At 41.4% G+C, this 27,434-nt stretch overlaps 1 protein-coding gene across 3 annotated transcripts in view; it reads left to right on the top strand.

The window, feature by feature from the left end:
* The window catches only part of LOC144818798 (phospholipid-transporting ATPase ABCA1-like), a 3,252,877-nt gene that overhangs the window by 1,061,476 nt on the left and 2,163,967 nt on the right, over nucleotides 1–27,434 (top strand). For all 3 annotated transcript variants that reach the window (XM_078676562.1, XM_078676560.1, XM_078676561.1), the window contains exon 14: nucleotides 6,518–6,694. In XM_078676562.1, coding sequence (XP_078532688.1) covers nucleotides 6,518–6,694 — 177 coding nt within the window. The remainder of the gene's footprint in view (nucleotides 1–6,517; nucleotides 6,695–27,434) is intronic.

The raw sequence follows: 27,434 nt of genomic DNA, 5'->3' as shown, positions 1-27,434 counted from the left end.
AGGGGCTGCCTAGGGCCTACCTTAGGGGTGACTTATATGTAAAAAAGGTTAGTTTATGGCTTGGCAAGAGGTTTCAAATGCCAAGTTGACATGGCAGTGTAAACCGCACACAAGCCCTGCTGTGGCAGGCCTGAGACATGTTTAAAGGGCTACTTAAGTGGGTGGCACAATCAGTTCTGGAGGCCCACTAGAAGTATTTCATTCACAGACCCTGGGCACTTGCAGTGCACTTTACTTGTGACTTCTAGGTACATTAAATATACCTATTGTGGAGAATCCAATCAAACCATGTTGAGGGGAGAGAACATAAGCACGTTAGCACTTATCAGTAGGGGTAAAGTGCACAAAGCCCTAAGGCCAACAAAAAAGAGATCAGCAAAACGGGAGGCAAGCAGGTAAAACGTTTCTAAGGCTGTCAGGTCTAACACCAATAGCCAGATTCACAAAAGTAATCTGAGACAAAATCCTAACTTTAGAAATTTCGGTATTCATAAAGGGCATTTTGGAGTAGTAAAGTTAGGATTTTCTCCCAGTTAAACTTAAGTTTTGGTCTTAAGTTGAACATAAGACCAAAACTTAACTTTAACTGAGACAAAATACTACCTTTACGACTTTCGGTATTCACAAAGGGCATTTAGGAGTAGTACAGTTAGAAATTTGCCTCACTTAAACTTAAGTTTTGTTTAAGTCAAACTTAAGACCAAAACTTAAGTTTAACTGAGACAAAATCTTAGCTTTACTACTCCTAAATGCCCTTTGTGAATACCCAAAGTCGTAAAGTTAGGATTTTGTCTCAGATTACTTTTGCGAATCGGGCCCCAGGTTTTTAGGGAGTTTCAATGCAGGTCTGCTTGCAAACAATTGTGAGCACCCAAAAATAACGTTGTTTCGCACATATTTCTCATGGCTACAAATTTAGGGCCAGCCAGAGTAAGGTCAGGTCTCAGTCCTGTAGGTGTTCGCTGGACACCAATTGGAGCATATGTACTTGCAAAAAGGGTTTTTCCAATCAGGGTAATAGCGGGTGCTCTGCTAATAGTGGATGCAACTTTGAGGTGGTTTAGACAAAAAAGGTGTGGTGCAACTGGGCGAGGGGATAATCCCTATAACCCCCAATTGTGTGATGGAAAACCAATGCACTACGAAGCTTCAACAGGATGCCCTATGCACACAACAATTTAGTATAGAAGGTGTGTCCATGTGGACACATGTGAGTTACAATACAAAGCTTTAGCAGAAACAACACAAATATTTCTTGTTTGATGGGTCAACAGTTCAGTCTCTTTTAATCACTTCAAGCAAGCCAGCCGACACGTGTTCCGTCGCACAGGAATAGTATCACATTTGTCCACATTGACACACCTTCTCTACTAATTTGTTGTGTGCATAGGGCATCCTGTTGAAACCAATTGGAGCATAAATTGGTCATTCATAAGGGGTCGAAAGAAATCCTGGCTCATTAAGACATGTGAGGTAAAAGTCCTTTTTGCAATGCTCTTTGAACAGCTACAAATGCAGGGATATATGCTTGAAAGAGTCTGCAGAACACAAGCCTTTCATTTACATTCTGTGAATGCTGACATTTTGTTTTAAACATATTTTTAACAAACTCCTTGCCCTTAAAAGATCAGGAGCTATTTTCAAAAATAAAAGTTGGTGTTTTGGGCAATGGTATTGAGGGGAACATGCACATTATCGTGTCACTGATACTGGGGCTCGCAACCGCGTGGTAGATTTCCCTCGTAGGCAGCTTCCATTTTGCAAATCTGTGTATACATTCTTTCAGGTCTCAGTAACTGTAGAAAAATCCTTATTTTTGCATGATCACTCACATTTGTTTGGACTGATGCTGCTGAGTATTTGACTCAGTGCACTGGGACTCTTCTAACCTGTCCAGTGCACCTGCTCAGATCCCTAAAACATGTCAACATTGGCTATACACCTAAGTGGCATATTTAACTTACCTATAAGTCCCTAGTATATGATACAAAGTGTATCCAAGGCCTCTAAGTTAAATGTCACTAGTGGATTGCAGCACTCATTGTGCTACCCACCACAGTGACATTGCCAACGCGACTGCATGCCTATCACTGTAGCAGGTCTGTGCTGTTTTAAACCAACAAATTCGATCACCTTAAATAACCCATTTTGACTATCTAATTTTCTCCTTTAAATAATGAAAAGTCACAAAGGAGGCCTTAATGCCCATGTATAGCGTGCATGGTAGTTAAAAGTAGGACATGTAATAGTTTAATGTTGAAAATGTCCTTACTGTGAAAAGGCCCCAAAAGCTATCTTCACAATAGCAGGGTTAGCTGTTCCAAAGAAAAGCTTTACATTATTAAACTGAATAATGTTCACATCTGCTTGGTAGCAGCTACAAATTTCATTCTTGGACCTCTTAAAATGTTTACTACAAACCCCATTCAAGGGGAAAATCTGATTTGTCATATATATGTTGAAAAGTATACTTTTTAAAAAGTTAACTTTGCCCTTCCTAAGGCCTCTAGAAGCCCATTTACATTAGCTGTAACTGTCTCCCAGGAGCTGAATACCCCCATTAATGAGGTGTGAACTTTGCCCCAGAGCTGATTCAAGGCCTTGAGTGTGGGAAGATGTTCTATTCCTCTGGCATAATGGCATCTGCGCTGTTACCAGGAATTTGATTAATGTCAAAGAGGCCTATTCTGTCACAGGCAAACAATAGCTCACACATGGGCAGAGCCCTCTTTCTCTTTTGTCCACATATTCAGGCAGGCACAAATTCCAGTGAAAGCGTGAAGTAGTCTGAAGGGACCACAGGGGAGGGCTTCCTCATCGCCTTAGTCACACCTCTGTGGTGGGCATAGGAGCTCTGCACAGCAGAAGAAAGTGTCTGCTATCTTAATCTTTAGGTAGAGAGAGGCACTATGGGATTGTTTGCAGAGTGATGCACAGGAAGTGGTATAAAAGTGGTCAAGGGTTACCTCTGGTAACATTTTCCTATTGGTTAGGAAGGAGACAGGAGTCACCAAAATGCACAGGCTAATTCCTGACAAAAATGTTGTACCTCATGGCATCCTATTCAGGACACTACTGGACATTTGGAAGAAAGAAGAAGGATGAAATCTACTGTTGAGACCTGTGAGGAGACCTGACAGGTCTGACCAGCTCCCACTTGTACCCAGGACAAAGAGGTGAACTCTAAGGGTCAGTTGAGTGACTAACTGTTAAGCTAAAGCGATACAACAAGCTTCTAGAAACCCTTTATCTTGAAGAGGCCAGCTGACCATATCCAACTGGATCTTCTAATGACCCTACTGGTGGCTTCTGCTGGAGTGATTTTTAACAACTAAGTGCTGTACCCGAGGTCATTGGACCCTTGTCTGTGTAAAAGAGAACTCCTCCAAACATCCAAAAAATCCGGGGACTTAAAAACATTTTTGCTTCAAAGACCTCTGCAGAACCAGGACATATCTGCCCAGTCAATCTGAGGAGAATGGTTTGCCATTAGGCCAAAGGCTCAGGTTGCTCCTGCTCTGAACTTTTCCACAGCAGCACATCTTTCTCAGTATGATGCTGTGGAGAGGGTACCTGGCCTTGGGGAGCCCTGTATGACTGCATCTCGCAGCTTGCCCCGCTGGAGTATTCCGAGTTTCAAAAAAGTGAGCAGGTCTGAATGTAGAAATCTTCAACTCTTGAAGGCTCCAGAAATATCAGGCCAGTGAGGGACCTTCCTTGTGTGCTAATTTAGATTTTCACTCACTTGGAGGTTTCCCACCAAAAGTTAATGGCTTCATTAGGATTACACCCAAAAGCTATCTTGCCTCATGGAGCTTTTCTTAGACACAGCCTGTTGCCTTGCTCCACTGAATATTTTTTACTTCTATTTCAGATAGTGAGTCCAAAAGTAAAACTTGAGACCGGGACGCGTCTAGTTTCAGGATCTGACCCACAATTCATTGCAGTCAGCCTTAAATCACTCCTAGGTTCCGGCGAGTGAAATCAGATAACCACAGTTGGTGCTTAACGCTTTTTGGCACTATATTTATTCAAAACTTTAAACTTTTATATCTCTTATTCCCCTTACTAGATTTTGGTTGTGTTTGTGTCATTTTGTTCATTAAATATTGGGTCTTTTTATAAATTGTTGTGTGATTTATACGGTGTTGTAGTATTGTGTTTTTTACTTTTTTACTGTTTTACACATTTCATTAAGTTAAAGCTGTGCCACATCTACCAGTGGTTGAGCTCTTGTTTAAATTACTGAATCCTTACTGGAAATACCCAGGATAATTACATTTTTACTTGTGGTGTACTACCGACCACCTCAACTAATAATCAACTTCCTCACTGTAACTCATCAAGGGTGCAAACCATTGATGAATTGCAAACTGCTCACAACGGGATAGGGAGGGACTGCCATTACATATCGGATTCCCTTTGCAAGTTTGTATAAGTTGCAAGACATACTTTGCGACCTATAACATTTATTCCATTCTGCAATAGCTATTTAGTCCATTCAACACACTTTTTGGCTGTTACAGAGCATGAGATTTTGAGAATGTGAACGCAAAATATATTCAGACACCAGCCTGCTACTCTTGGCAAACACAGGAGAAAATCCTTTTACAGTGCCCTCAGGATCCTCACAAAAAATTGTAGGGGGGAAGTGGTTCCTCCATGGTTCTAAAAAAATAGAAACTAGTAATGCACTGTAGACTAAAAATGACCCTTCCGGAAATATGCTTGTTTAAATTTTCGTATGTCTGAGTGGTTTTGCATTTGAAGTAGTCATGAAAAAAGTGACTGTATTATCTTTTCAGAAGTAGTTATGAAATTCTTTATAAATTCTTTATAAACCAATAATGTATTCAGAATGTGAGTGTAAACCCACATGTCTATATTTAAGACTTCTCCTCACTGACCCTTGATTTTAAAATTAAAACTTCAAATAATTTCCATGATCAAAATCTTAACTGGATATAAATACGGGGCTATTAATAAATAGCATTGTTTCATTTAGGAGCCGATTACGATGACAGTGAGTCCGGCACTGACAGCTTGTCAGTGGTGGTCTCACCACCATCACGTGCATGTTTCCACCTGTCAAATTATAATGGTGGGTGGAAGGATAAAGCCCAACTGCCATGCATCCAGCACGCTCCTTGAGCCCACCGGTGCGGTGAAGGGCCTTGCATTCCCTACAATGGTGGCGGTGCCTACCAGGCACCACTGTAAGTATTACAATGTCCTTTTTTACCCACCTGTTCATGGCGGTAAACCCATAGCAGCCACCCTTCCAGCCTGTCCCTAAGCTGTGGGCACTGGGGGGCACCAATGGTGCCCCCCTACAGATCCCTGCACCATGTGGCAGGCACCACATGGTGCCTGCCACATAGTACAAGGTTATGTACGGTGTCCCTTTTTTGCATTGCGGCGGGTGCTGCAGCCAGCAGCACCCACCTCAATGCAAAATATAGGCATTGTGACCGCCGTGGTGGTGTTCGCATCCTAATTCCTACTGCGGAACCGCCAACAGCCTGTCTAGTGCTCCCATCTGCGACAGGGTGGCTGGCAGGCGAAAGTCTGCCTGCCATCCTAATCGGGCCCTTAGTTCGGACATCAGAAATGTTTTATGGAAGGATCAATCAACTAAACATGTTTAAACATCCGTACCTCTGAGTCAACCCTACCTTGTTATGATGTGTTACGTGATGTTATGTTATATAACTCAAGAATCCCGGGGTAGCAGCTCTTTCTTTTGACAACGCCACAACCTGAAAGCCTCTGCACTACTGAGCTTAGTTTAGCCACTTTCGTTTCTAATAGTGAGCGGGAAAGTGTTGAGAAATAAAGACAGGTATAAAAAAATAATAATAATAATACAGAATGGGAGAATTACTATTTTAAGGTTAAATCAGCACCTAATGTAGATTTAAACAAGGAAATTGTTTGACTATGTAGTAAATTGTGTTCATGTAAATTTTTCATATGCATATATTTTTTTAATTAAGAATCCTTAAGAGAAAAAAACCACCAATAGTTATGGAATGGTGGAGCCTAGTTAAGGAAACATATAATATAGAGACTGCCCTTGCTGCTTCAAGGGGTCTACAGGCTAAACGAAAAGTTGACAGAATCTGGGGTTTATTTATGTCTCAATAATAGTATATTTCATTTCTTGATTTTTTTATTCTATTTTGTGTATGACCTCTCTATTGCTTATGATTTATGGAATGTTTAATGTTTATTTATTGCTGTTATGGAAAAAAAAATTGTAGATTGATTTTATAAATCATGGCTTTTTTCTTTCGTGTGTCCACTTGATACAAATAAAAAAATAAAAAAAAATTAAAAGAATCCTTAAGAGAAAATAATATTCTGACTAAAGTGAATATTTCCAGCTAAATAAAACTGTAGGGATTTTCGCTACAAAATAAACCTATGTTTTATGTGTAAAAATAATTTCAAATTGCCAAGAGATATAATTCCATCCTTTACGAATATTGTGTTTCTGCACTTCACTTCACTTCAGATTATGGGCTCCTGGTGCTGCAGCTGATGCTAACAAAGACTTGCGGTATGCGTGGGGTGGTTTTGCTTACATTCAAGACATGGTAGACCATGGCATCATTCGATTACATTCAAACAAGTCTGATCTGCTGGGAGTATTCATACAACAAATGCCCTACCCCTGCTACGTCGATGACGTGTAAGTATGTTTTGAGCTTACGAAGATTTTGCTTTGTTCCCATATATGGACTAAATCACTTAAATTCAAAAGTTTTGAATATTTTTAGAAACTTTTGCCTTCTATATCTATAACTCTGTAAATTACCGTGTGCCGACAATACACGATTGTGTCACCTGATGCAGAAAGCAAACCACGAATCTAAAAGTCACCTTTTTGACCATATTCTGAAACATATGTTCTTTTCAAGTTATTTTTTCTTTAATTTGAGCCTAATGGATTACAGGTGTTTATATACCCTACAGGCCTAATTCATACAAGCCCAAAAGTTATACTGGTATTGTCTTTAGTCAAAAAGTAGGAAAAGTAAGTCCATGCATGCATAGGCGAGGTGTAGATTTTAAGTTCATTACCTTCTACTACAGGTGAAGACTTTCTTCTATCTGAAAAGTATGCGTGGAGTAATATTTGAGTGCCATATGATGCGTTACCAAAGTTGATGACTCACAATGAAAACACAAGGAATTGCAAAGCCAATAGGTTTGGCGATGTTGACAGCCTTTACACTTTGTTACAACTTGTTTTGTTTTGTTATAGGTTTTGCAAAACTTTATTGTTAAGGGATTGGGTGCTACTTAAGTGGATTAGAGCAGGCGCTCGTTCTGTTTCAGGTAAGTGCTAGTGTAGGCGAGGCATCACTCGATACTCTGCTGCTGCTGCGCTTGCTGTATAAATTAATTCCCAACTACTGCAATTGACCCCGTGGACACTTATTGAATCGGAAACCTATTTTAAACTGTGCTAAATGTTCGGCGCTTGAAGCGCGGTCTTGTGCGCTTTTATTTGCGTATTTTAAAGGGTAAGCTTTTTGAATGTGCCTATGACTAGTGGGGCTTGTTAGGACACACTCGCATTTAATTTGTGGAAGTTGCACCGCTGTTTGGCGGCTCGTTAGTTGGACTGGGGGTTAGGCGCCATCTTGGGAGGGGAAGTGCCGGAAAGGGACGCCATCTTTGTTGGCGGTATAGCTCTTGCTCTTGCTAAGCCATAGCACGATTGGGTGCTACTTAAACGTCCCCCGATGACGCGCAGCGGTAACGCGCAGCGGGCGCGCCATAGGCTCGCCAGAGGCGAGCCCATCTTTGCCCATCAGTGACCATCCGGGACCCGGGGCCAGAACCCCTGGTCCAATTATGTCTTACTCCAGAGGTGAATTATTGGAGCTTAACTGGGGTAAGTTTCAACCTGATCAGGGCTGTATACACCTGTTAGCTCAGGAGGGCTTGCTGATGTCCCCTAAGAGCACCACAGCGCGGCTGCGCCACGCCAATGCTCAGGTTTTAAATTTCGGTCTCCTGAATACGCGTTCTCTGCAGGGACATAAGTTGGAGGTCTTCTCATTATTGGAAGACGGGGAGCTGGATGCCCTTGCACTCACTGAAACGTGGCTGGAGGATTGTTCAGTGCCGGATTTAGTGGCGGCCTTACCAGACAATTATCTGGCACTCCACTTCAATAGGGAGGGAGCCAAAAAAGGAGGGGGAGTAGCTCTTCTTTATCAGGCACGTCTCCGCGCCGAAAGGTTCTTATCAGAAACCTTGGGGGGCGCAGAGATTTTGGGAATAAAACTCAGACAGGGGGCGGCGTGTGTGGTGTTCTTGGTGGTATACCGCCCGCCCGGGGCCCTGCCGGATTTCCCTGTGTTGTTTACCAGACTGCTTCAGGACTTGCGGTCTAGATACGATAGAATGATTGTTGTCGGAGACTTCAATTATCATTGGGAGAAATACCCTAAAGAAGGCCAAGCACTACAAATTGAGGAGGCAATTTCCTCCCTGGACTTTACTCAGCAGGTGAATGGACCGACACATGAGAAGGGACATACGCTTGACTTAATCTGGACCACTATGCCAGTCCAGGGCGCCACAGAGATTCTGCCATGCGTTTGGTCTGATCACTCTTTAATAAGATGTAAAATTATTCTGAACGGCCATTCGCCCAAGTCGGGGGAAGGTTGGAAAATGGCCCGGAAATGGAGAAACCTTGATGGAGAGAAAATGATGTCTTTCCTGAAACAGTCTCCGCCGATAAAGGAGCAGGACGCCAACGTTGATGCCCTTTGTGGACATCTCCACCACAAATTGGGGAGAGCCATTGAGTTGGTGGCACCCCTTCGTAGGGTGAAGAAGGTGGATAGGGGAGCTGGGGCCCCTTGGTATAATGACTCCCTACGTGACATGAAACGTGGGGTGAGGAGGAAAGAACGTGCATGGCGGAAGGAGTATGACGCTACTGCCAAGAAAGACTACATGTCTTCTTTGACGACTTACAAATTAGCCATCCAAACCAGGAAGGCGGTCTTCTTTGAGGAAAGAATAGTTGCAGCTAGGAATCCACAGAAGGAAATCTTTCGGGTTTTGTCAGAGCTCAGGATAAACAAAGAGCAAAGTACTGAGTTCACCCAGCAGGATTGCCAGAGGTTCCAGGACTTCTTTGTGAGTAAGATCTCCGATATTCTGGGAGAAATCGCTGCAACTGTACCCCTCGACTGTCCTAGCCTACCTGATTACATTGTTCCGCCGGATCTCACTCCGCTAGCCGAGTTCCCCTTAATTGTAAAACAGGAATTAGCCATGATTATGGACCGAGTTAAATCCGGTTCATTGGTGGATCCATGCCCGCCTGAAGTATTCAAGCTGGCACTACCGGGCATTGAGGAAGAAGTCTTGCATCTTCTGAACTCTTCTCTCCACACAGGACAGGTCCCTCTAGCATTTAAAGAGGCTCGCCTGATTCCTTTATTAAAAAAACCTGGTTCGGACACAAAGTGTCTAAAGAACTTCCGTCCTATCTCCCAGTTGCCTTTTCTGGCTAAGGTGACTGAGCAGCATGTGTTGGTATCGCTCTCAAAACATCTAGAGAGCAACAACCTGCTGGAGGTCAATCAGGCAGGGTTCCGTGCTAATCACAGCACGGAACTAGTTATGCTATCAATTCTGGATGATTTGAGGAGCCAGGCGGATATAAAAACACCTAGCGCCCTGGTACTATTAGATCTCTCCGCGGCCTTTGATACCGTGTGTCATGAACAACTTTTGTCGCGGTTGAGGTCTTTTGGTATCAGGGGCACAGCTTTGGCATGGCTTGCATCATTCCTGCAGGGTAGGACACAGAGAGTACAGCTGGGGGACCTGCTTTCCACCTCCGCGCCTATCACTTGCGGGGTCCCACAGGGCTCTGCTTTGTCACCCCTACTCTTCAACATCTATCTGCAGCCATTGATTGCACTCCTGAATAGGATGGATTGCCTAGTTTATAACTACGCCGACGACACCCAGATTATTATCCGGCTGGATGAAGGTCCAGGAGCGTCCACTAGGCTACAGGATACACTTAAAGCCACGGTTAATTGGATGTCTAAAAACTCCTTAAAAATTAACCCGGAAAAGACGGAAGTGTTGCCCATCTCCATCACGGGCAACCCCTGGAATGAGGAATTCTGGCCTGTAGAGCTGGGTGTGCCACCGAAACCAGCGGCGGCAGTTAAAAGTCTGGGTCTGTACATGGATGGAAAACTCTCCATGGAAAAACAAGTCACGACTGTAGTGGGTACCTGTATTGGCTTACTGCGGCAATTGAGAAAAATATCGGCACTGCTTTCTTTTTCCACCCTGAAACATGTGGTTTCAGCTATAATCTTGGCCAGGCTGGATTATGGAAACTCTCTGTATATAGGGCTACCCCAGCGGTTGCTGGACAAGCTACAGGGGGTTATGAACGATGCAGCCAGGCTGATTTACAAGAAACCCAGGATGACCCACTCGTCCCCTCTGATGCAGGAGCTTCATTGGCTCCCAATTCGGCAGAGAGTAGTATTCAAAGGACTGTGTATAGTACACAAGGCGTTGTACGGGAATGCACCAAAATATCTGAAGTCCCGACTATCCCTCTATACGCCGTGCAGGACTTTACGTTCATCAGATGCTACTCTCCTATCCCAATCCCGGTTTAAATTGGCCACGGTGGGGGGACGTGCTTTTTCTAAAACACTCCCAGCTCTGTGGAACAAATTGGCCCCAGAACTTAGGAAGGAACGCAATTTGTTAGCCTTCAGAAAAAACTTAAAAACTGTTTTGTTTAAGCAAGCATTTAACAGCCACTAGGTGCTAGCAGCCACTAGGTGCTTTGTTAAGATCAAGCAAAATGCCAAGCCCCACTATGTAACCTGGACAATCAGCGCTTAGAGACCCCGGTGGTTATAACGCGCTATACAAATTAAATAAATAAATAAATAAATAAATAAGGGATTGCCTTTGCCAATCGAAAAGAACACATTGCTATAGAAACCTAGTTCTAAATGGAACTACTTTGAGCAAAATGTACTGCTTGTGAAAGAGCAGAAAGCTGTATCTCACAGTGAAGTTAGCCAGTGGTTGATATGGCAGATTCATATTCCCACTGTTGTATGCATTAATAGACAAAATGACTATGTAAATTGCACAACAGTAGACCAGTGGATGTAGAGGGTGGGTTAAAGTCCATGTATATCTATATGTTACCTAGAGGCTTTTGCTACTAGATAGTTATACTTAGGTCTGGTTTCCCATAGGCGGTTTTTGATTTGCTAATAACTTTGGCTCCGTTTATCCTTCCTAGAAGGTGGGGTGATCCATCAAGCAGGGGCAGAGAAGAAAGGGTGGTCCCAAAACATAAAATCTCCATGCATTTTCCATATACTTCTTTAAGCCAGGTTATAGCGAATAGTACTGAACAGAATTACACCAGATTCTGCAAGAAGCTAGATCTTTGTTAACAGATTGTGCTTTCTGAAATTTGGTGTAAATCCATTCAGTAAAGTTTGAGAAATTAAGGGTCAAAACTAATTGTGCGAATCCCACACAAACGCCCAAAATAAAAAAGGGTGCCATGTGAATTGTCGAGAGGCCTGTTTTTCCCCTGAACCTTCACGCTCTCATGGGAGTGAGAGGCTTCTTTGAGTCCCATGAGAACAAGCACTCTGAATAACTGGCTGTTGGAATTTTAGAAATGAAATGGCCGCCATTAATATTTACTTGGAAAAATTGGAGGTGTTGTGGAAATGAAGTGAAAAATAGATATGAGGAGGCAGTAGAAAGGTATGCTGTCCCCTTAGATATAAAGAGGAGGTGTCTAAGTGAGAACTACTGTGAAGAAAATACATGTATATGTTTTTAACTAATTTTTACGATCTTGTGGGATTCTCATGGGATCGTGAATAGTAAAACGGAGTAGGTCAGTTCTTAATACATTATAATAGTAAAATATGTCTTGGGGCCCTAATAGTTGAGTGTAAGGGGCATATCTATGAGAGGCTTGCATCACGTTTGCGCCACACAAAGTGACACATGCATGACACAAGCCTCTAAGTTAGATTTATGAAGCCACACAAAGCCACCTTGCATGGCTTTGAATGGCTTAAAAAAATCGGGTGTAAGGCAACTCCCAGGGGTTTTTATACATTCCCAGATTTACAAGAACCTCCGATCCCCGAAAAATGTATGCCTCCGAGGTGAGGCATAATAAGGAGAAATATCTTTATTTCTCCTCATTTTTCCTCTTGCAACGGGTGCTGCATTGTGCTGCATTCTGCATCTCTGGATTGTTTTGTGCAGGAAGGGGCCCCTTCCTACACAAAAACAATCCTGCCTGCAATGGAGGTGCCCTTGCCTGATGGTGCAAGAATGCCTGTATCGGCGCAAGGCTGCCAACACGGTGCCAGGGCAAGGGGAGAGGACAAGAATGCACTGTATTGGATAATACAGTTCAATCCTGTTCTTTCCCAGTGCAGCAAGGTGACTTGTTGCACTGCCCTGCATCTCTAATTTCATAAACAATGCCCTGAAGTGTGTAAAACATAAGTACTGTGATGAGTAGAATGTTCATTCTTTGTTTAAAAAATGTGATCTCACTAGACTCATGGATTGTGAAAAGTAGGATGGAATAGGTGATCTCTGAATACACTCTGGTACGCACACTTGTCACTGTAGGAAGGAGTCTTACTGGAGATGGTGTTTATCATAGTTTAGTATGTAAGCCCATTGGTTTGGGAAGAGTTGCGAATAGAGTTAAGGCTCTTACCTCACACACTCTACTAGGCACAAGTGTCATCTAAGAGAGAGATTTGACAGGAGAGGACTGGCACTCTGCTACATCCTACTACTCACAGCTGTCATCTGAGAGAGAGATCTGAAAGGAGAGGCCAATCCATCCCCACTCCTTACTAGGCACACCTGTCACCTGAGAGAGAGATTTGAAAGGAGAGACCAGTCCATCCGCACATTCTACTATGTACACGTGTGATCTAAGAGATAGGTCTGACAGGAGAGGTCTGGCGCTCTGCTACAGCTGGCTACTCACAACTGTCATTTGAGGGAGAGGTCTGACAGCAGAGGGTAGTCCATCTAGACACCTTACTACACACACCAGTCATCTTAGAGAGAGATCTGAAAGGAGAGGCCTGTGAGTCCCCACACACTACTACACACACCCGTCATCTGAGAGAGAACTCTGATAGAAGCGGATAGTTCCTACCCACTCACTACTTCACACATCCATCATCTGTAAGACGGGACCGAAATGAGTGGCTTGTTACTCCTCACATCCTATTATGCACATTCATCATTTGAGAGATATGTCTTATATCCTAGCATAGACACCCTTTATCCAAGAGAAGGTTTTCAGGAGCGAGACTAGTCCCTTTTATATACTACTATTTATCTAAAATTGTGTTGCGATCCCACGAGAGTCTCATGAGAGTAGAGTGCAAGATTTAGGGAGGGAAGCTTGCTGCAGGAGGCTCTTTCGATCCCTCAAGTATCTCATGAGACTTGCATTGGAAATTACTTGGCATACTATGAGGTGTTTTGTGACCCCTCGAGAGTCTTACAAGATTCTATGCGGAGAAGGAGAAAAAAGGGCCAAGGTTCAACCAATACTTAACATTTGTATTACATGGTTGAAGAAATGCTGTGATGTGATTGGCTGCAGAGAAAGAGATAGCTCAGATTGTCCTTGTTGCTTTGGAGGAGAAGGAAGTATTTTTGAGATGTGCTCAGCAGATGTGACTTAATTTGGAACTGAAAGAGACTGGTGTCTTCAGCAGCATTTAAGAATGAACTCCAAGTCCAGGTTTTTAGTAGTATACTTATGAAGTTTGTTGAAAAATGCAATAAGTGCACTGATCTTGGTAAACTTATTCTACACAAGGTTTACTAGTGAAAAGCTGTTTGTAGAGGTGTAGATTTCTCAATATCGTTTTTGAGAGGTAGACGTTAGAATGTAGCGAGTTATCAGCAAGAATTGCACTTTGTATTAAAAAAATTAATGTTCAAATTGTATGTAGTTGTAAGTAAAGGAAGCAGTGTTTTTCAAACTATGAATCAATGGATGTGGAATGTGTTAATACAAGCCTTAGTGTTTTATGAACATCACTGTACATATACTTTTGCCCTATGAACTGTTTGAGTGGTGATATTGCCATTTTTTTGTGTGAAAATTCATGGTCGGTGTTAGCAAAGGTGTTTGAAGAGGAATATGTTACTTTATAAAGTTTCATGAATTCAAGTTTGAGGGCATGTTCTAGTTTAATTATGAAAAAAACATGCACTTGTTGAGGTTGTGGAATTTTTCAGGAGAAGGGAATAACAAGTTAGTTGTATACTAGATATACATATGTGATTGTGGGTGAAAGATGTAGAAAGGTTTATAGAATATAGTGAAGAAAGACGGGTATTGTTTTTTGACTACTACATAACTTTTACAGTTTTTGGTTATTTGCTCTTTTTGTAGTAGGAAAATGGAAAACATAAGTTGTGGACAGGAAAACTACTGTGTGAGAAAATAGATGGTGTAGAAAAATAAGTCTTGTTCACTTTTGAAAAAACAGGAGATTATTCTGTGGCAAGGGAGGAAAAAAGGTAATTAGAGAAGTGATACATTATACGGTTCAGGGGTTTGGGGATATTGGACTTCAAGGGACCTGCAAATATTGGAAAATGTATTCCTAAAACGACTACTTTGCCTTCCACCAACGGCTTCTATCGATCTTACCCATAAAGAATTAGGGATAGATTATATAGCTGACCTAATTGGATTGAGACCTTTAATGGTATGGAGATATATTTGGATCAAGGACGAAACAAGCTTTACTAAGGAAATTATTAAAGACTGTTTGCATTTGGACAATGTTTACAAAATTCCTTGGTTAAAGTATGTGATCTCTACCTACAGTGAACTTTATGATTTGGATGTACGTAAAGATCCTGCAAGTGTTATTACTCTATCCAAACAGGAGGTCAAAGGCAAATTTTTGAGGGCCAAACTTATCAAGCGTAATGTTGAAACACGAGACTATTCAACCCACGCTTTTTACTTTTCCAATTTAGATGAAGGACTTGGGTTACCCACGTACCTCAGTGTCATCAGTAGACGGTCCCATCAATTTGTCCTTTCAAGATTTAGACTCGGGATTGTACATAATTTGGTGGCGTTTCCAAAGATGAAAAACTATTCTGCCACCCCTTGTCCATGCGACGGATTAACTAAGCAAAGTACCTTGCACTTTCTGTTAATTTGTCCTTTGTACAAATCCCTACGCATCTTTTTCCTCAAACCTCTGTTTAAAAAATATTCGGTGTCTACTACAGGAAATGCTATGAAATTATTATTCTCACTTGCCAGCCCAGATCTATGTTTTTTTACTGCAACCTTTATTTTAAAATCTATTACTGCAAGGAAAAGTATGGTTTTCTAGTAACATATTTATTTATAAATTACTGCTGCTAGTTTATGTTTTATCCATTAAGTAATGCCATGATATGTACGTTCCCTGTGTAACATCATATGTGCTGTGTTTTGAACTTGTATACTTTTATGATGTTTTTATAACAATCGAATAAAGTTTATGAAACGAAACAAAACGAGAAGTGATACATTTTGTGTTGCTTGGGGTAAATTTGTGATCTTGCATAATCTTGTGCTGTGTAGCTCTACTTGTCTCTGAGGAAATATGTATCTGCTTACATAAACAGCAAAAAAGAGCCTTGTTAGAACAAGCAGTAATATTGAGTTTTTCAGCAACAACTACCCGATCTGGCACAGTGTATCCAGTTCAACAGCATGAAATAACTGTGCACGATCTAGCCTTTGTGAACTCTATTTGAAAAACTGTACGCATGAGAAGTTTGTTGAGACTTTTTTGCTAGCTGGCCTCAAAGAAAAATCTGCCATACCAAAGACTCTAAAGTGGTGCAGCTGCACCAGGTTGCTCGCCATAATGTGATGAAGACACTAAATAGTAGTAAAGTTGGTTATCTTGTTTGTTTTATAGTTGTTGATATAGTTTGTTAATGTAGTAGTTGTTGTAGTTTTGTAATTTTGTCAAACAGATTTTTTGTAATAAAAAAGTTTAACATTACTTCTGATTTGTTTGCTCAATAGTTGGTATAGATTTGCATGGAATATAGAAGTGCTCCTGCATGTATAAATATCTATATGGTAATTGGCAAATCTTTTATGCTACAGAGGCTTGTTAATGGAGAAGCCAATTATTTGAATACTCAGCTATGGTGACGTGTCATGCCACAGTAAGGTCTCAGTAGAGAGATCAGTCATTGTCCACACTGTAGTAAACAGTCCTTTCATTTAATAGAGAGGTTGTGGCATAGAGGCCAGTGCATCTTCATAGTCTACTACGCACTACTATCAGCTAACAGAGATGTGATAGTGGAGAGAACACTTCCTTTGCACATGTTTCAACAGAGAGTTCTGTTCCTTTGCACACACTAGTATGCACGCCTGTCTCCATGGCGAAAGATCTGAGGGAGAGGTGAGTGTGTCCCCACATCCAACCATCCACACCAAAGTTCACAGCAGAGAGGATGCTCCATTTGAATACCTTACTATGACCATTCATCACCAAAAAGAGAGGTAAGAGGAGAGAGAGCAGTCTATATCCACAGCCTACTACACACATGAGTTACTCTGGGAAGAGTTATGAGCTTACAGAGTAGTCTCTGTCCATACCCTAGACTCTATGCTTGTCGTCCAAGACAGACTTCTCAGTATAGAGGTAATTTCCTCCCTGCACAATATTTGTACATCTGTCACCTTGGGGAAAGGTGAAAGCACACAGGTAAGCCCCTCCGCACAACCTACTCTGTATACATGTCAGTGCGGGAAGAGTTATGAACACATATGTTGGTGTATATACCTGTCACACCCCACAATCTATTATAAACATCAGTCATTCAAGAGAGGGGTCTCATCAGAGAGGCTAGTCCCTCCATAAACAAAACTATGCTCACCCTTCATCTCAGGTCCTAAAGGAGAGACCAGTCTCTCCATACACTCTACTGCCCACACCTGCTTTCCCAGAGAAAGGTCTCAGCGGAGAGGCTAGTCACTCTTCACACCCTACTATAAACCCCTGTCAGCCCAGAGAGAGGCCTCAGCAGAGAAGTTAGTCTCTCTCCTCACCCTATTATGCACACCCATCAATACAGATAGAGGTCTTAACAGAGAACCAGTTATTTCGCACAGCCTACTATGCACATTAGTCATGCAACACAGAGGTCTTAAAAGAGAGGCCAGTCCATCCCCACATACTACTATACAGACCTGTCATCTAAGACTGGAGCCTCAGTGGAAAACACAGTCCATTCACACACCCTACTATGGTCACTAATCATCTGAGAGAGAATTCTCAAAACAGAGGCTAGTCCCCACCACATCCTGTTATACACACCGGTCACCCTGAGGAGAGGTGGCAGAAGAGAGATTAGTCTCTCCTTACATCCTCCTTTGCACATTGATCACCTTGGGTAGAGGTCTCAATGGAGAGGCCTGTCACTCCCACACCATGCTATACCCAGTTGTTGCTCTGTGATAGGTGTCAGTGAACAGTTCAATCTCTCCTCACACCCTAACATGCAGTTCTGTCATATAGAGCAAAGGTGTCAGTGAAGAGGCTACTTTCTCTCACTCTGCTACTGGGGACTATAAGATGTATGTGCTGTAATGAAGGAAAGTAGAAAGTCCACACTCAAAACATTTTACAAACTTGAGTGGCTCTTGTGGCATTGTATATAAGAAAACAAGTAGGGAGTTAGTGACAATCTTTCTCAAGAAAGATGTTTCAGTGCAGAGGTTTTTGTGTTAATACAGTCCAATACACACACCCTATGATACAAAGCTATTATTCATGCAATGTAGGCAGTTAAATATTTGGGATCGCAAGCTTCTCATGAGAGTCTGATAATTACAGGGGTGGAGCCAGATGTTTGGGTGCTCCTGCTCTTGTGAGACTCTCGTCGGAGTCAGTATGCAAAAAAAGGGGGAGTTATTTATTGAAAGAATCACATAATGTTGCAATAGGATAGCTCTGGCAAGACACTTTGTATATCTAATGTGTAAAGTTCAATTACACATAGAACTGGATCCATTCCTTGATGTAATTAAAGTAGATCCTGTTCCCTTCTGCAGTGAAGTGCACTCCATCTTGCCTATAGACATCTGGAATATCAAACCGAATGCTGTTATGATAGATAGGGCCTATGCCATAGTCACGAAAAAATGCAGAACTTGTTTTATTAACATGCTACGAGGACTTGTCAATCTTAGGAGAAAAGTCTTTGGATGACTGCCATTTTTGGGCAGTGTGAGGAAAGAAAGACATCAGTTGTGAAAAGGTCTCCCTCATTTGGATTTGAAGCGTAACTCTGTAATTGTGCCTAGTTCATTTCTACTACAGTTCACTATCGCCAGGTCTGGGTGCTCACAATCCAAAAGGTTCTATACCATTGGTAACAATTGACACCACTTCATACCTCTATGGCCAATCAGAATGATGTCCAAGTTTTTTAAATTCTAGATTCTTGTCAAAACCACAATTAATGGCATATTCTAAATCCCAGTGGATGAAGCTGTGTCCCAAAATCCAGAGGCGAACCATGGTACAGTATGGAGATGTCAGTCACAAGAGGAGTGCTCAGCAGAATGAGTATATTTCAGAAGGAATATAGACTTGCAAGAGGAGAGAAAAAAAGAGATAGAGGCAAATAAATGTAATTGGGGGATTGTTGGCAGTTAGAAAAATAAGTTAGGTTCTGACCAACTGCTGTTGGTATGGTACAAAGTAACTTGTTAAACAGGAGGAGGTTTTCGATTGATAATTTTCAAATTGTGCTACAATCCCGCAAGAATCTCATGAGAGTCACTAACAAGCTTCGGAAGGCCTGGGAGAGCCGCCGATTATGGTGGGCTTTTTTTTCTGGCTCTCGCAAGAGTTTCTAACATTTTTAATGTTTTTGAATTTCACAACTTTTTGAAAAGGTAGGACAAAACTTACAATTTGAAGTATGAAACAAACACTAAAAATATGTACTTAAAAAGAAAAAAAAGAAAAATTCGGAATTTGTTTAATAAAAAAAACTTCTTTTTGTAATGATTAAGAATTTTGTCTGGGGCAGACCTGCTTGTCTGTGATGAAAAAATGACCTGCTTACACAAGCAGAAAAATAGTGTTTTATTCAGGTTATTTTTTGCTACTGTACTTATAACCTGCGACGGAACAGTATCTCCTAGAGCAAATGAAGTCGAAGCCCATGAAGAGTTAACTCGCTCCGCAACATGAGCCAACTCTGCCTGAGCAGCCTTTGTGGATGCATAGATCTGAGGTGCCTCCACATGATTGTGGTACTCATACTATACTGTTTACTTCTGCTCCCTTGGCTGAACTCCTTGCAAAGGTTACAGATTACATACTTTGTAGAAATATTCTTGTCACTTGGCTGCATTTCAAAGAACTGCCACACCAAGGCTCCCTTGGGAGGCTGAGGTACCTGAGCTGGTGCAGCTGCCCCTGAGTTTTCATCAGAATCTTTGAGACATCTTTGTGTTGCTAGAGAATCAGGAAAGGAGAGCAAGCCAGAATCCAAAATCCTCACCAAAATCCAATAGGGATATAAAGCTGAAAGGATGGAATCTTCTTTTAAAAAAAATAAAATAAAGACATACAGATTAACTAATCACAATCCTTCCTTAGAGTGGGGTTGCTCTTCCGTACCTCCCGTGAGCATCTCCAGAGATTGCAAAAAATATTATTCCTCGATATAATTCATGGAACAATTCATAATTAATTTTTCCAAGCTAATTAACATCTCTAATATCTTCACTTGTTCATATTTACAATAAAACACTGTTATTAACCTAATTTCAAATGCATGATCTCACGGGTAGATTGCGGGAGCTGACAAGGAAGCAAGGAAGTACAGCCCACTCAGAGTCCACGCAGATGATTGTGGGTTTGACTCCTATGATATCAAAAAAATATTATTGCTTTATATATTCAATGGAGCAATTCATGATCATGTTACTAATATAATCAAGATCTCTAATATGTAACTTTGTTCACAGATACAGAGAAACAGTGTTCTCAACATTACAGGAAGGTACATTAAATTGTTCAGGATAGTCGTCAGTCATTTTAAACCACTCCAAACACTCAGGACTTTCTGCCGACCACCATCTTGAGAGGTTAGCAGTCCTGCTCCTATGAGGAGGGTCTATAAAGAAGAGGGCCTGGCATGGCCGCTTAGTATTGCTGCTACTCATTTCTAAACTGGGTGCCACCACAGTACAGGAAGGCATATTAAATTGAGTGTTTGCACTAAATTGCTTGTTTGCACTGAGCTATTGCTGCAAATCCGATTTTTAAGAAATATTTCAATTGGTATGTGTATGGTCAAGGAAAGAGCAATCTGGGCAGGAAATTGTGGAAACACATGGGTAATAATTTGTTATAATATTATTTAGTGAGCTGTTGTTCAGGATAGTGGTTAGTCATTTTAACCTACTCTGAACACAAAGGATTTTCAGGTGACCTCCATCTTGAGAGGTTAGTGGTCCAGATCCTATGATAAGTGCCTATAAAGAAGATGGTGTGGTGCAGTATCACCCCCTATACACGAAAGGCATGCCTGTCTCTGCCAGTCCACGCCCGAACTGGACCAGGGCCAGGAACCCTGTCCCTGTCGGTGTGTTACTACGCAAGCAGGTAATCGCTAATTCCCGAGATACACACTTGAAGCTTAAAAAACCGCATATGTCTAACAAAGCAGGGTGCTGCAAAGTCTCCCTGGGATTAACAGAGGTACCTTTTGCCTGCCTGAAATGTAAATAGAATGGCCGGTCTCTAATGGAGCTGCCTATAGGCAGTTCTAAAATTGATGGACAATGTGTTCTCCACTGTTTGTATGTGAAAATGTGATCAATACCAAAACATTGTGTTCGATTTGGGATCTGATTAGTGACGCAAACCAAGATTTGGTATTTATTACTGAAACCTGGCTTAAAGTTCTCCGCTCTCTCTCTCTCTTTGTTTCATTCACTTTCCATCACTCTCTTTCTCACACACACACTTGCATACACTACACAAACACTGCTCATATACATATGGGATCAAATTAAAGGCTTGATTATCTCACAAGCACGGAATGTGTGTCTATTTGCATGTGTTTCAGTATGAATGCTTTTGTACTACCCTGCTGATTTCTCTCAGGATAGGTCATAGAGTTTTGCCTCTGCATGGCACTGCAAACACCATCAGAGCCCTACTTCACTGCTCTCAAAGATATACATCAAGTCTCCTGTAGATCTTGGATATTCATTTTACTTTCTCTGAAAATAAGAGTTCTCATACAACAATATCAGTCTTCGTAATTCGGCCCAGACACAGAGCATTTTTAATGGAAATTGGATTTTCGAACTTCTGCCTTCCTTAAACTCTTCAATAAACAAAATAGGACATTTTTCTTTCCCTTTATTTCGGGGGATATATTATCCTTTCTACTATGACAAGTAACAGAAGTAGATTAGGTTACAAACCAAATTCTAAAAATAAACTCCTCTCAAAATGTTGACTTAAACTCACCCACAAAAGAAGGGCAGCTGAGGAAAGGAAAAGAGAAAATGGGCCTATCCCTACCCTATCTCCACACACAAATGCACAAACGCACAAGCACAGAACCCAAACTGCAAAGAACATGTGCTGTACATTGTCATCCAGGAGTGAAATAAAATAGAAGAGATCTAGTCGTTGATGGATACCTTACACTCATTGTCCGAGTATTTGTTTAGTTTTCGTTATACACCATTTGACAACTCACACTTTTTCAGGCATGACAAATTTGAAAGATTTATACTGTGAGAGAGATGTAGAGAGGTGTGGGTGCTGGAAGGGGTGGGACCTAGGTAGAGCCAAGGCATAGAGCCCCCACTGCCTTGATTTCCTTGGAAGCTCTTCTTGACGGAGTACATAGCTGGGAATTCACTCTATGCAGGGGTGTGCAGCTCATGTTGTCTTTTACTGTGTGATGTCAGAGAATGTATGACAGTATTCCGCATGCATTCAGAATGCATGCATTCCGAACGCAGTCTTTTGAACGAATGCGTCTTTAGTACGCATTTGTTCAGCACGCAAGTAGTTTTAGCGATTTTCCTTAGGGGGGTGTAGGAAGTTGGAATAGGTTAGTTTACTATTCCAACTCCAGTCTGCAAAACAGTAGGGAAGGTGTTGGACTTTAAATCAAACGACATTCCACCAATGCGCCCCCTCAAATGCAAGTTGTTGTTGCGATTTGCGTACTCAACAAATGCCTGCTAATGCCGTGTTCGTTCTATTGCCGTCTCTGTGTTGGCACAGCTGGCTTCTTCTGAAAGGATGTTTCCCGATATCAGCTCCTTACCAGGGCACACAGGGAGGAGTCAATATTGTGTGACCCATGATACCACCGTGTTTGCAGGTCTGTTTTTATACGTGTTTTTCCAGCAGGTGGTTAAAACATGAGAGATGGTTCTGTAAATTTTGTTTAAAAGATTAGATGTATGCATTATTGATGGACTCATTGTTTTTCCGTCTGTTTTGCCTGGGTTTTTAGACGGTTGTCCTTAGCTTCCTTACCGACCATGAATCTGCTTAGAAGCTTTTTTTTATTACTTCTTTTATCATTATTGGAAAAGTGTAGGGGCATATTATCAAGAAACGGCTTAACATATGCCCTTGTGAATTCCCATAGAAGCCAATGTTCTGGTGTGAACATGGGCTTCTGTGGAATTCTCTACAGCGTATTATCAAGCCCATTATCGGCGCTTTAGGGCAGTTTTCTGCCGCTAAAGCGGCGATAATGTTAACGCCGTGGTTGATAATATGCCTCTTAGTCTAGTACCATTATTCATGGGATTCAGTTGTGCATTTCAGCTGGTTGCATGGAGTCTGGTATTTGTGAATGAATATTATCGTCTTCATCCCTTAATTCTCGTTTGGTGAAGAGTAAACCTGAAGTATGTTGCTCTAAGATCAGCATCTGACGATAAACAATAAATGAATTCACTAGCATTCACGTCTTTTTTGTCAAGAAAATCACATCAAAGTTGTTTTTGTGCAAACAATGTTTGAACGTTGCATCAGTAACGGGTCCATCCATAGTTGGCTGTTCATAAATATGTTTGCCTGAAATGGTCCTGCTTTTGGATTGAAGCATGCCTGACAGATTTAATTTGGTGCCATTCAATGACATTTTGATTCCTTGTTTACCCTGAAAAATTTAGCAGAATTGGTGTGTGCTACATCACATCCTGCTTGAAAAAAAGAAACAAAAATGGCTGTGGTGGAGACAATCTACTTTCAGGAATAAAAATACACGTTGAGGATCAGAGAATAGTATATTGACGGACGTTGACTTAATGTACTATATTTAAAGACAGTTGCTTCTGCAAGCCTACACCGTCTCCAGCTGTCAAGCTCGCGTTTTTCATATTTCATATTTCCTAGCTGCCAAACTCTGCAACAATTTCAAGGAATATGATTGAGTATTTTTTTAATTGTTGGTTATCATTTATTTAGCTCCAAGAAGCATGGGGAATGGATGTGTGCTGACAATTTTCGAGCGTCTCATCCTTTTTTACGTATTAGTTGCCTAAAGGAACAGATGCATGTTGTTTCCGTCTCAGTTCAGGGCTCATTTCCATAAGCTTCGATAGGCAGCATATTCCATGCCAGTGCTATTAAATCACACATTTGAACCAACCATTCTTTTGAAACTCACACATCTGTCAGAGCGCATATAAGTTCCTCTATCACCGCCCCCAGAGGAAGCAGATGTTATGGAATACATTTTAATCTTTGTTTTGCCTCGGTTTTGGAAGACATTTGTGGGATTTCATCAAGATGATTGGATGTGAACCAACACTAAACAGAAAATTGTTTTTGAGTTAGTGAATGTAACGACTTTGTGTAACAGGAAAGTTTATGCCATAAGTACTATATTTAATAGGCATATTAAAGAATCATGGGTTCTGCACAAAGCTCTATAACTTATCCGTGATGCTGATCGCTTGTTTTACGCACTCCTCTGGAGCGTTGGCACAGTAATAGACATACTCTGCCATACAGCAAATTGTATATGAAAAAGAAAGCTTTAATGCAACATAGCTGCCTAACGGGAAATAATTTTTGAACTCAAGGAATGTAGCAGAAAGAATTGTGCTTACGTATTTCTAAAAAACAATAAATGCTTATTGAGTTATAACCCCAGTTTTTTTTTACCTAGTTCTGCTGCCATTTTTGTCTCTGGGCATTGGAAGAGTGCAAGCCGTCCTCCAGGAGTATGTGCTCTGACCCTTGAACATGCTGCAAGTTTGACTTACCCTAACAGGCATGCCTGATTTTTAGGAAAAGCCATATTACAATTGTGTGGGACTAGTACCAGTCGGGCATTAAAGTTAAATGTGATGTCCATGCTAAAGGGAATATTTAAACAGCCCACATGAGATACTTTAAAAGCATGACTATAGACCTGCCATTTCAGCTCTGAACTGCTGTGGTTGAAGCTGCTATACATGCATCCCAGGAATGGTGTAAGTCAGTGACTTACGTGAAGTATGAGGTTCACTATGCACACTTACACTTACCCTTTTTATTCAGATAACACCGGATAGTGTTAGACAGGGATCTGTCACAGTTAGGTCCTGAGGAAAGTGGCAAGACCAGGTCTGGGCCCAGGTGGCTGAAACATATGGACCACACTTTCACAGTTGATGTCGGGGATCATTGTGACCCTCGAGTACACCTCTTTCTTTTTTAACGTTGCCCCACTAGTGTCATGTTAGCGACATTGGAGGTAGTTTTAATACACATTTCACACATCCCGCTAGTAATCCAGTTCAGAAGTGCTTCCACTGTGAGTAGCCCACCCAGTCACATTAGGTGCCTGAGTGCTGATTCAATGATGACACATGTCACCAAGGTACCACAGTGAAGGAGGGACTCTTATAAAACTGTAAGGAATTCGAAGTTGGATTAGGTTTGTTTCAGTCAACCCTCTCCTCTTAGATACTTTCTAGTAGTTTTTTGTGTTAAGTAGTATTACCCACTCCCCTTTGATCTATACAAGGTTTATTTTGCCAGTTTGAATTAGCAGTTTAAAACTGCACACAGGCTGCCATGGCAGGCCTGAGATTTGTTTTAAAAGGGTTGTTTAAATGGGTGGGACAATTAGTGCTGCAGGCCCACTAGTAGCATTTAATGTACAGGCCTTGGGTACAAGTAGTACCACTTTACCAATGACTTATAAGTAAATGAAGTGTACGAATTTGGGGTAAGACAATTTTACCATGCTTAAATGAGTAAGGGCAGGCACATTAGCACTGGTCAGCAGTTGTAACGTGTACAGAGTTTTAAAGACAACAAAAACAAGTTTCAAAAACAGGAGGGGAGAAGGCAAAAAGATAGATGAAACACAATCTTAAGGCTGTCAGGTCTAACAATGATGACTTTTTGTAGTGTTGGTTTTCGACATCCCGGGTCACCCTTCAATAGTTGTGGGCCAAGGCTCACTTGCAAGCCCTGGTATTTGAGAAAAATAGATGCTCATCAATTCAGGTACTTAAGAAGCAAATACACCACTGTACATTTGCAAACCAATTTACTGGGCAAAAATAGAACAGGTCTCTGAATCAGGAACTAGTGAATTTTTAGAAAATCTACTAACATTATATGTGCTAGGATGCAAATTGATAACTTTATTTTACTCAATTCGCAACACGCAAAATAAGATTTACATGTTGGCAAAAAGAGATCTTTCTTTAGTTCATATTTTCTTCTCATATGCTTGGAATGGTGACAGTTATCAAAAAAACGACTTACTTGTGCGTACGTTTGATAAATCAAAGTGGTAAAATAGACAGTCGTATTAACATTGACAATTTAAATTTGACTCCTGATGTGCAGTGGTGGAATGGACTTTCTTTTGATACTTATTATAGGTGGGTATGAAAGGCATTTTTCTATTACTCCATCAACTGCTCCAGTGAGTTTTTGGTCCTTCAGGCAAGCTTTATCTAATTTAGATTATGGATTTTATAAGTGGTGTTTACAACTGTTGAAGACTGGCAGGCTGGTAATGCATAATTTGTATGATGTGCATGCCTGAAAGTGCCCTGGATTGGTCAACTGTCAGCATTATATAGTGTCAAGGAAGAGTCAGCCAAAACATTTGGATTTCCATAAGACACATCAGACTCTATTGGTCACAACTTGGATTATTAAAAAATGAAGGTTCAGAAACCAAGCAGAGCACCTAGACCAAATGGGATTCAGCTAGCAATAGTTTCGTTCAACCTAGTGCCACACAGAAAATAAGTTGCTAGAAAAGAGAGAAACTTTTCACTGCGCCAATTACTTTAGAAGATATCCTTTGGAAGATGGGGGCCATGGGCAATTGCCCACTTTGCCCATGCTTTAAAACACCTCTGAAGTGAGACAAAGCCAGTGCAAGTTAGCGTTACAGATTAAGGGGCTTATTTATGAGAGTCATGCATCGCTTTTGCACCAGGTAAAATGGTACATGCATGATGAGGGGCTCTCATAAAGATTAAGGAAGCAACTCTATGTGGATTTGTGTGGTCTCATAATTCATGAGTAAGGCAACGCAGTGCAAATCACTGCATCACCTTACTCTGGGCCAGGGAGGTGTTCCATGGGTGTTACAGTGGTTTTTCTCACGCTGCCCTAGATCTACAAAAATATGTAAACCTTGGGAAGTGCCAAATCTGTACGCCTCCCGAGGTGAGGCATAACAAAGAGAAATAACTTAATTTTGCCTTTTTTGATTTGCTTAAATATAGTGCAGTCCTACCCTCTTACTTTGGCATAGGGCAGTGAAGCAAGGTACCTTGCTGCGCTGCCCTATGCCAAAATGCCATAAATGAGGCCCTAATTTACACTACTATGCATCAAGGAGGTGTCCCAGGGGTGGTAAATGGGCGTTCCCATGCCATCACTCATGGGTTGTGATGCAAATTCATATCTACGAACATTTGTAGGTAGGGATTTGTGCCAAACGTACACCTCTTGCAGTCAGGCCTAATAGTGGAGCAAATTAAATCTTCAATTGCCCAAAAGAGTAACTTGCGCAGAAAGTGATTAACCAAACAGCAAAAGTAACATAAATGTCATTGTTGGGACTACTCAATCAGGAAATGTGGAGTATTGAAATTAGTATTCCTGTAGTTCGCTTTTATATACCTGAGTGGGCACAAATTCGAAAATGGGAAACACATATTCATATTTAAGGAACAGTCATAGGCAATTAGAACAAATTCATAACACTGTGTCCTGTTAACGTTTTTTGTAGTATGGAGTTGGAGGTTTCCGGGCTATTCCCAA

The sequence above is a fragment of the Lissotriton helveticus genome, chromosome 2_1 (genome assembly GCF_964261635.1).
Source record: "Lissotriton helveticus chromosome 2_1, aLisHel1.1, whole genome shotgun sequence".
NCBI classification, from domain to species: Eukaryota; Metazoa; Chordata; class Amphibia; order Caudata; family Salamandridae; genus Lissotriton; species Lissotriton helveticus.
The sequence above is the reverse complement of the archived record's forward strand: the minus strand, read 5'-3'. Positions and strand labels throughout refer to the sequence as shown.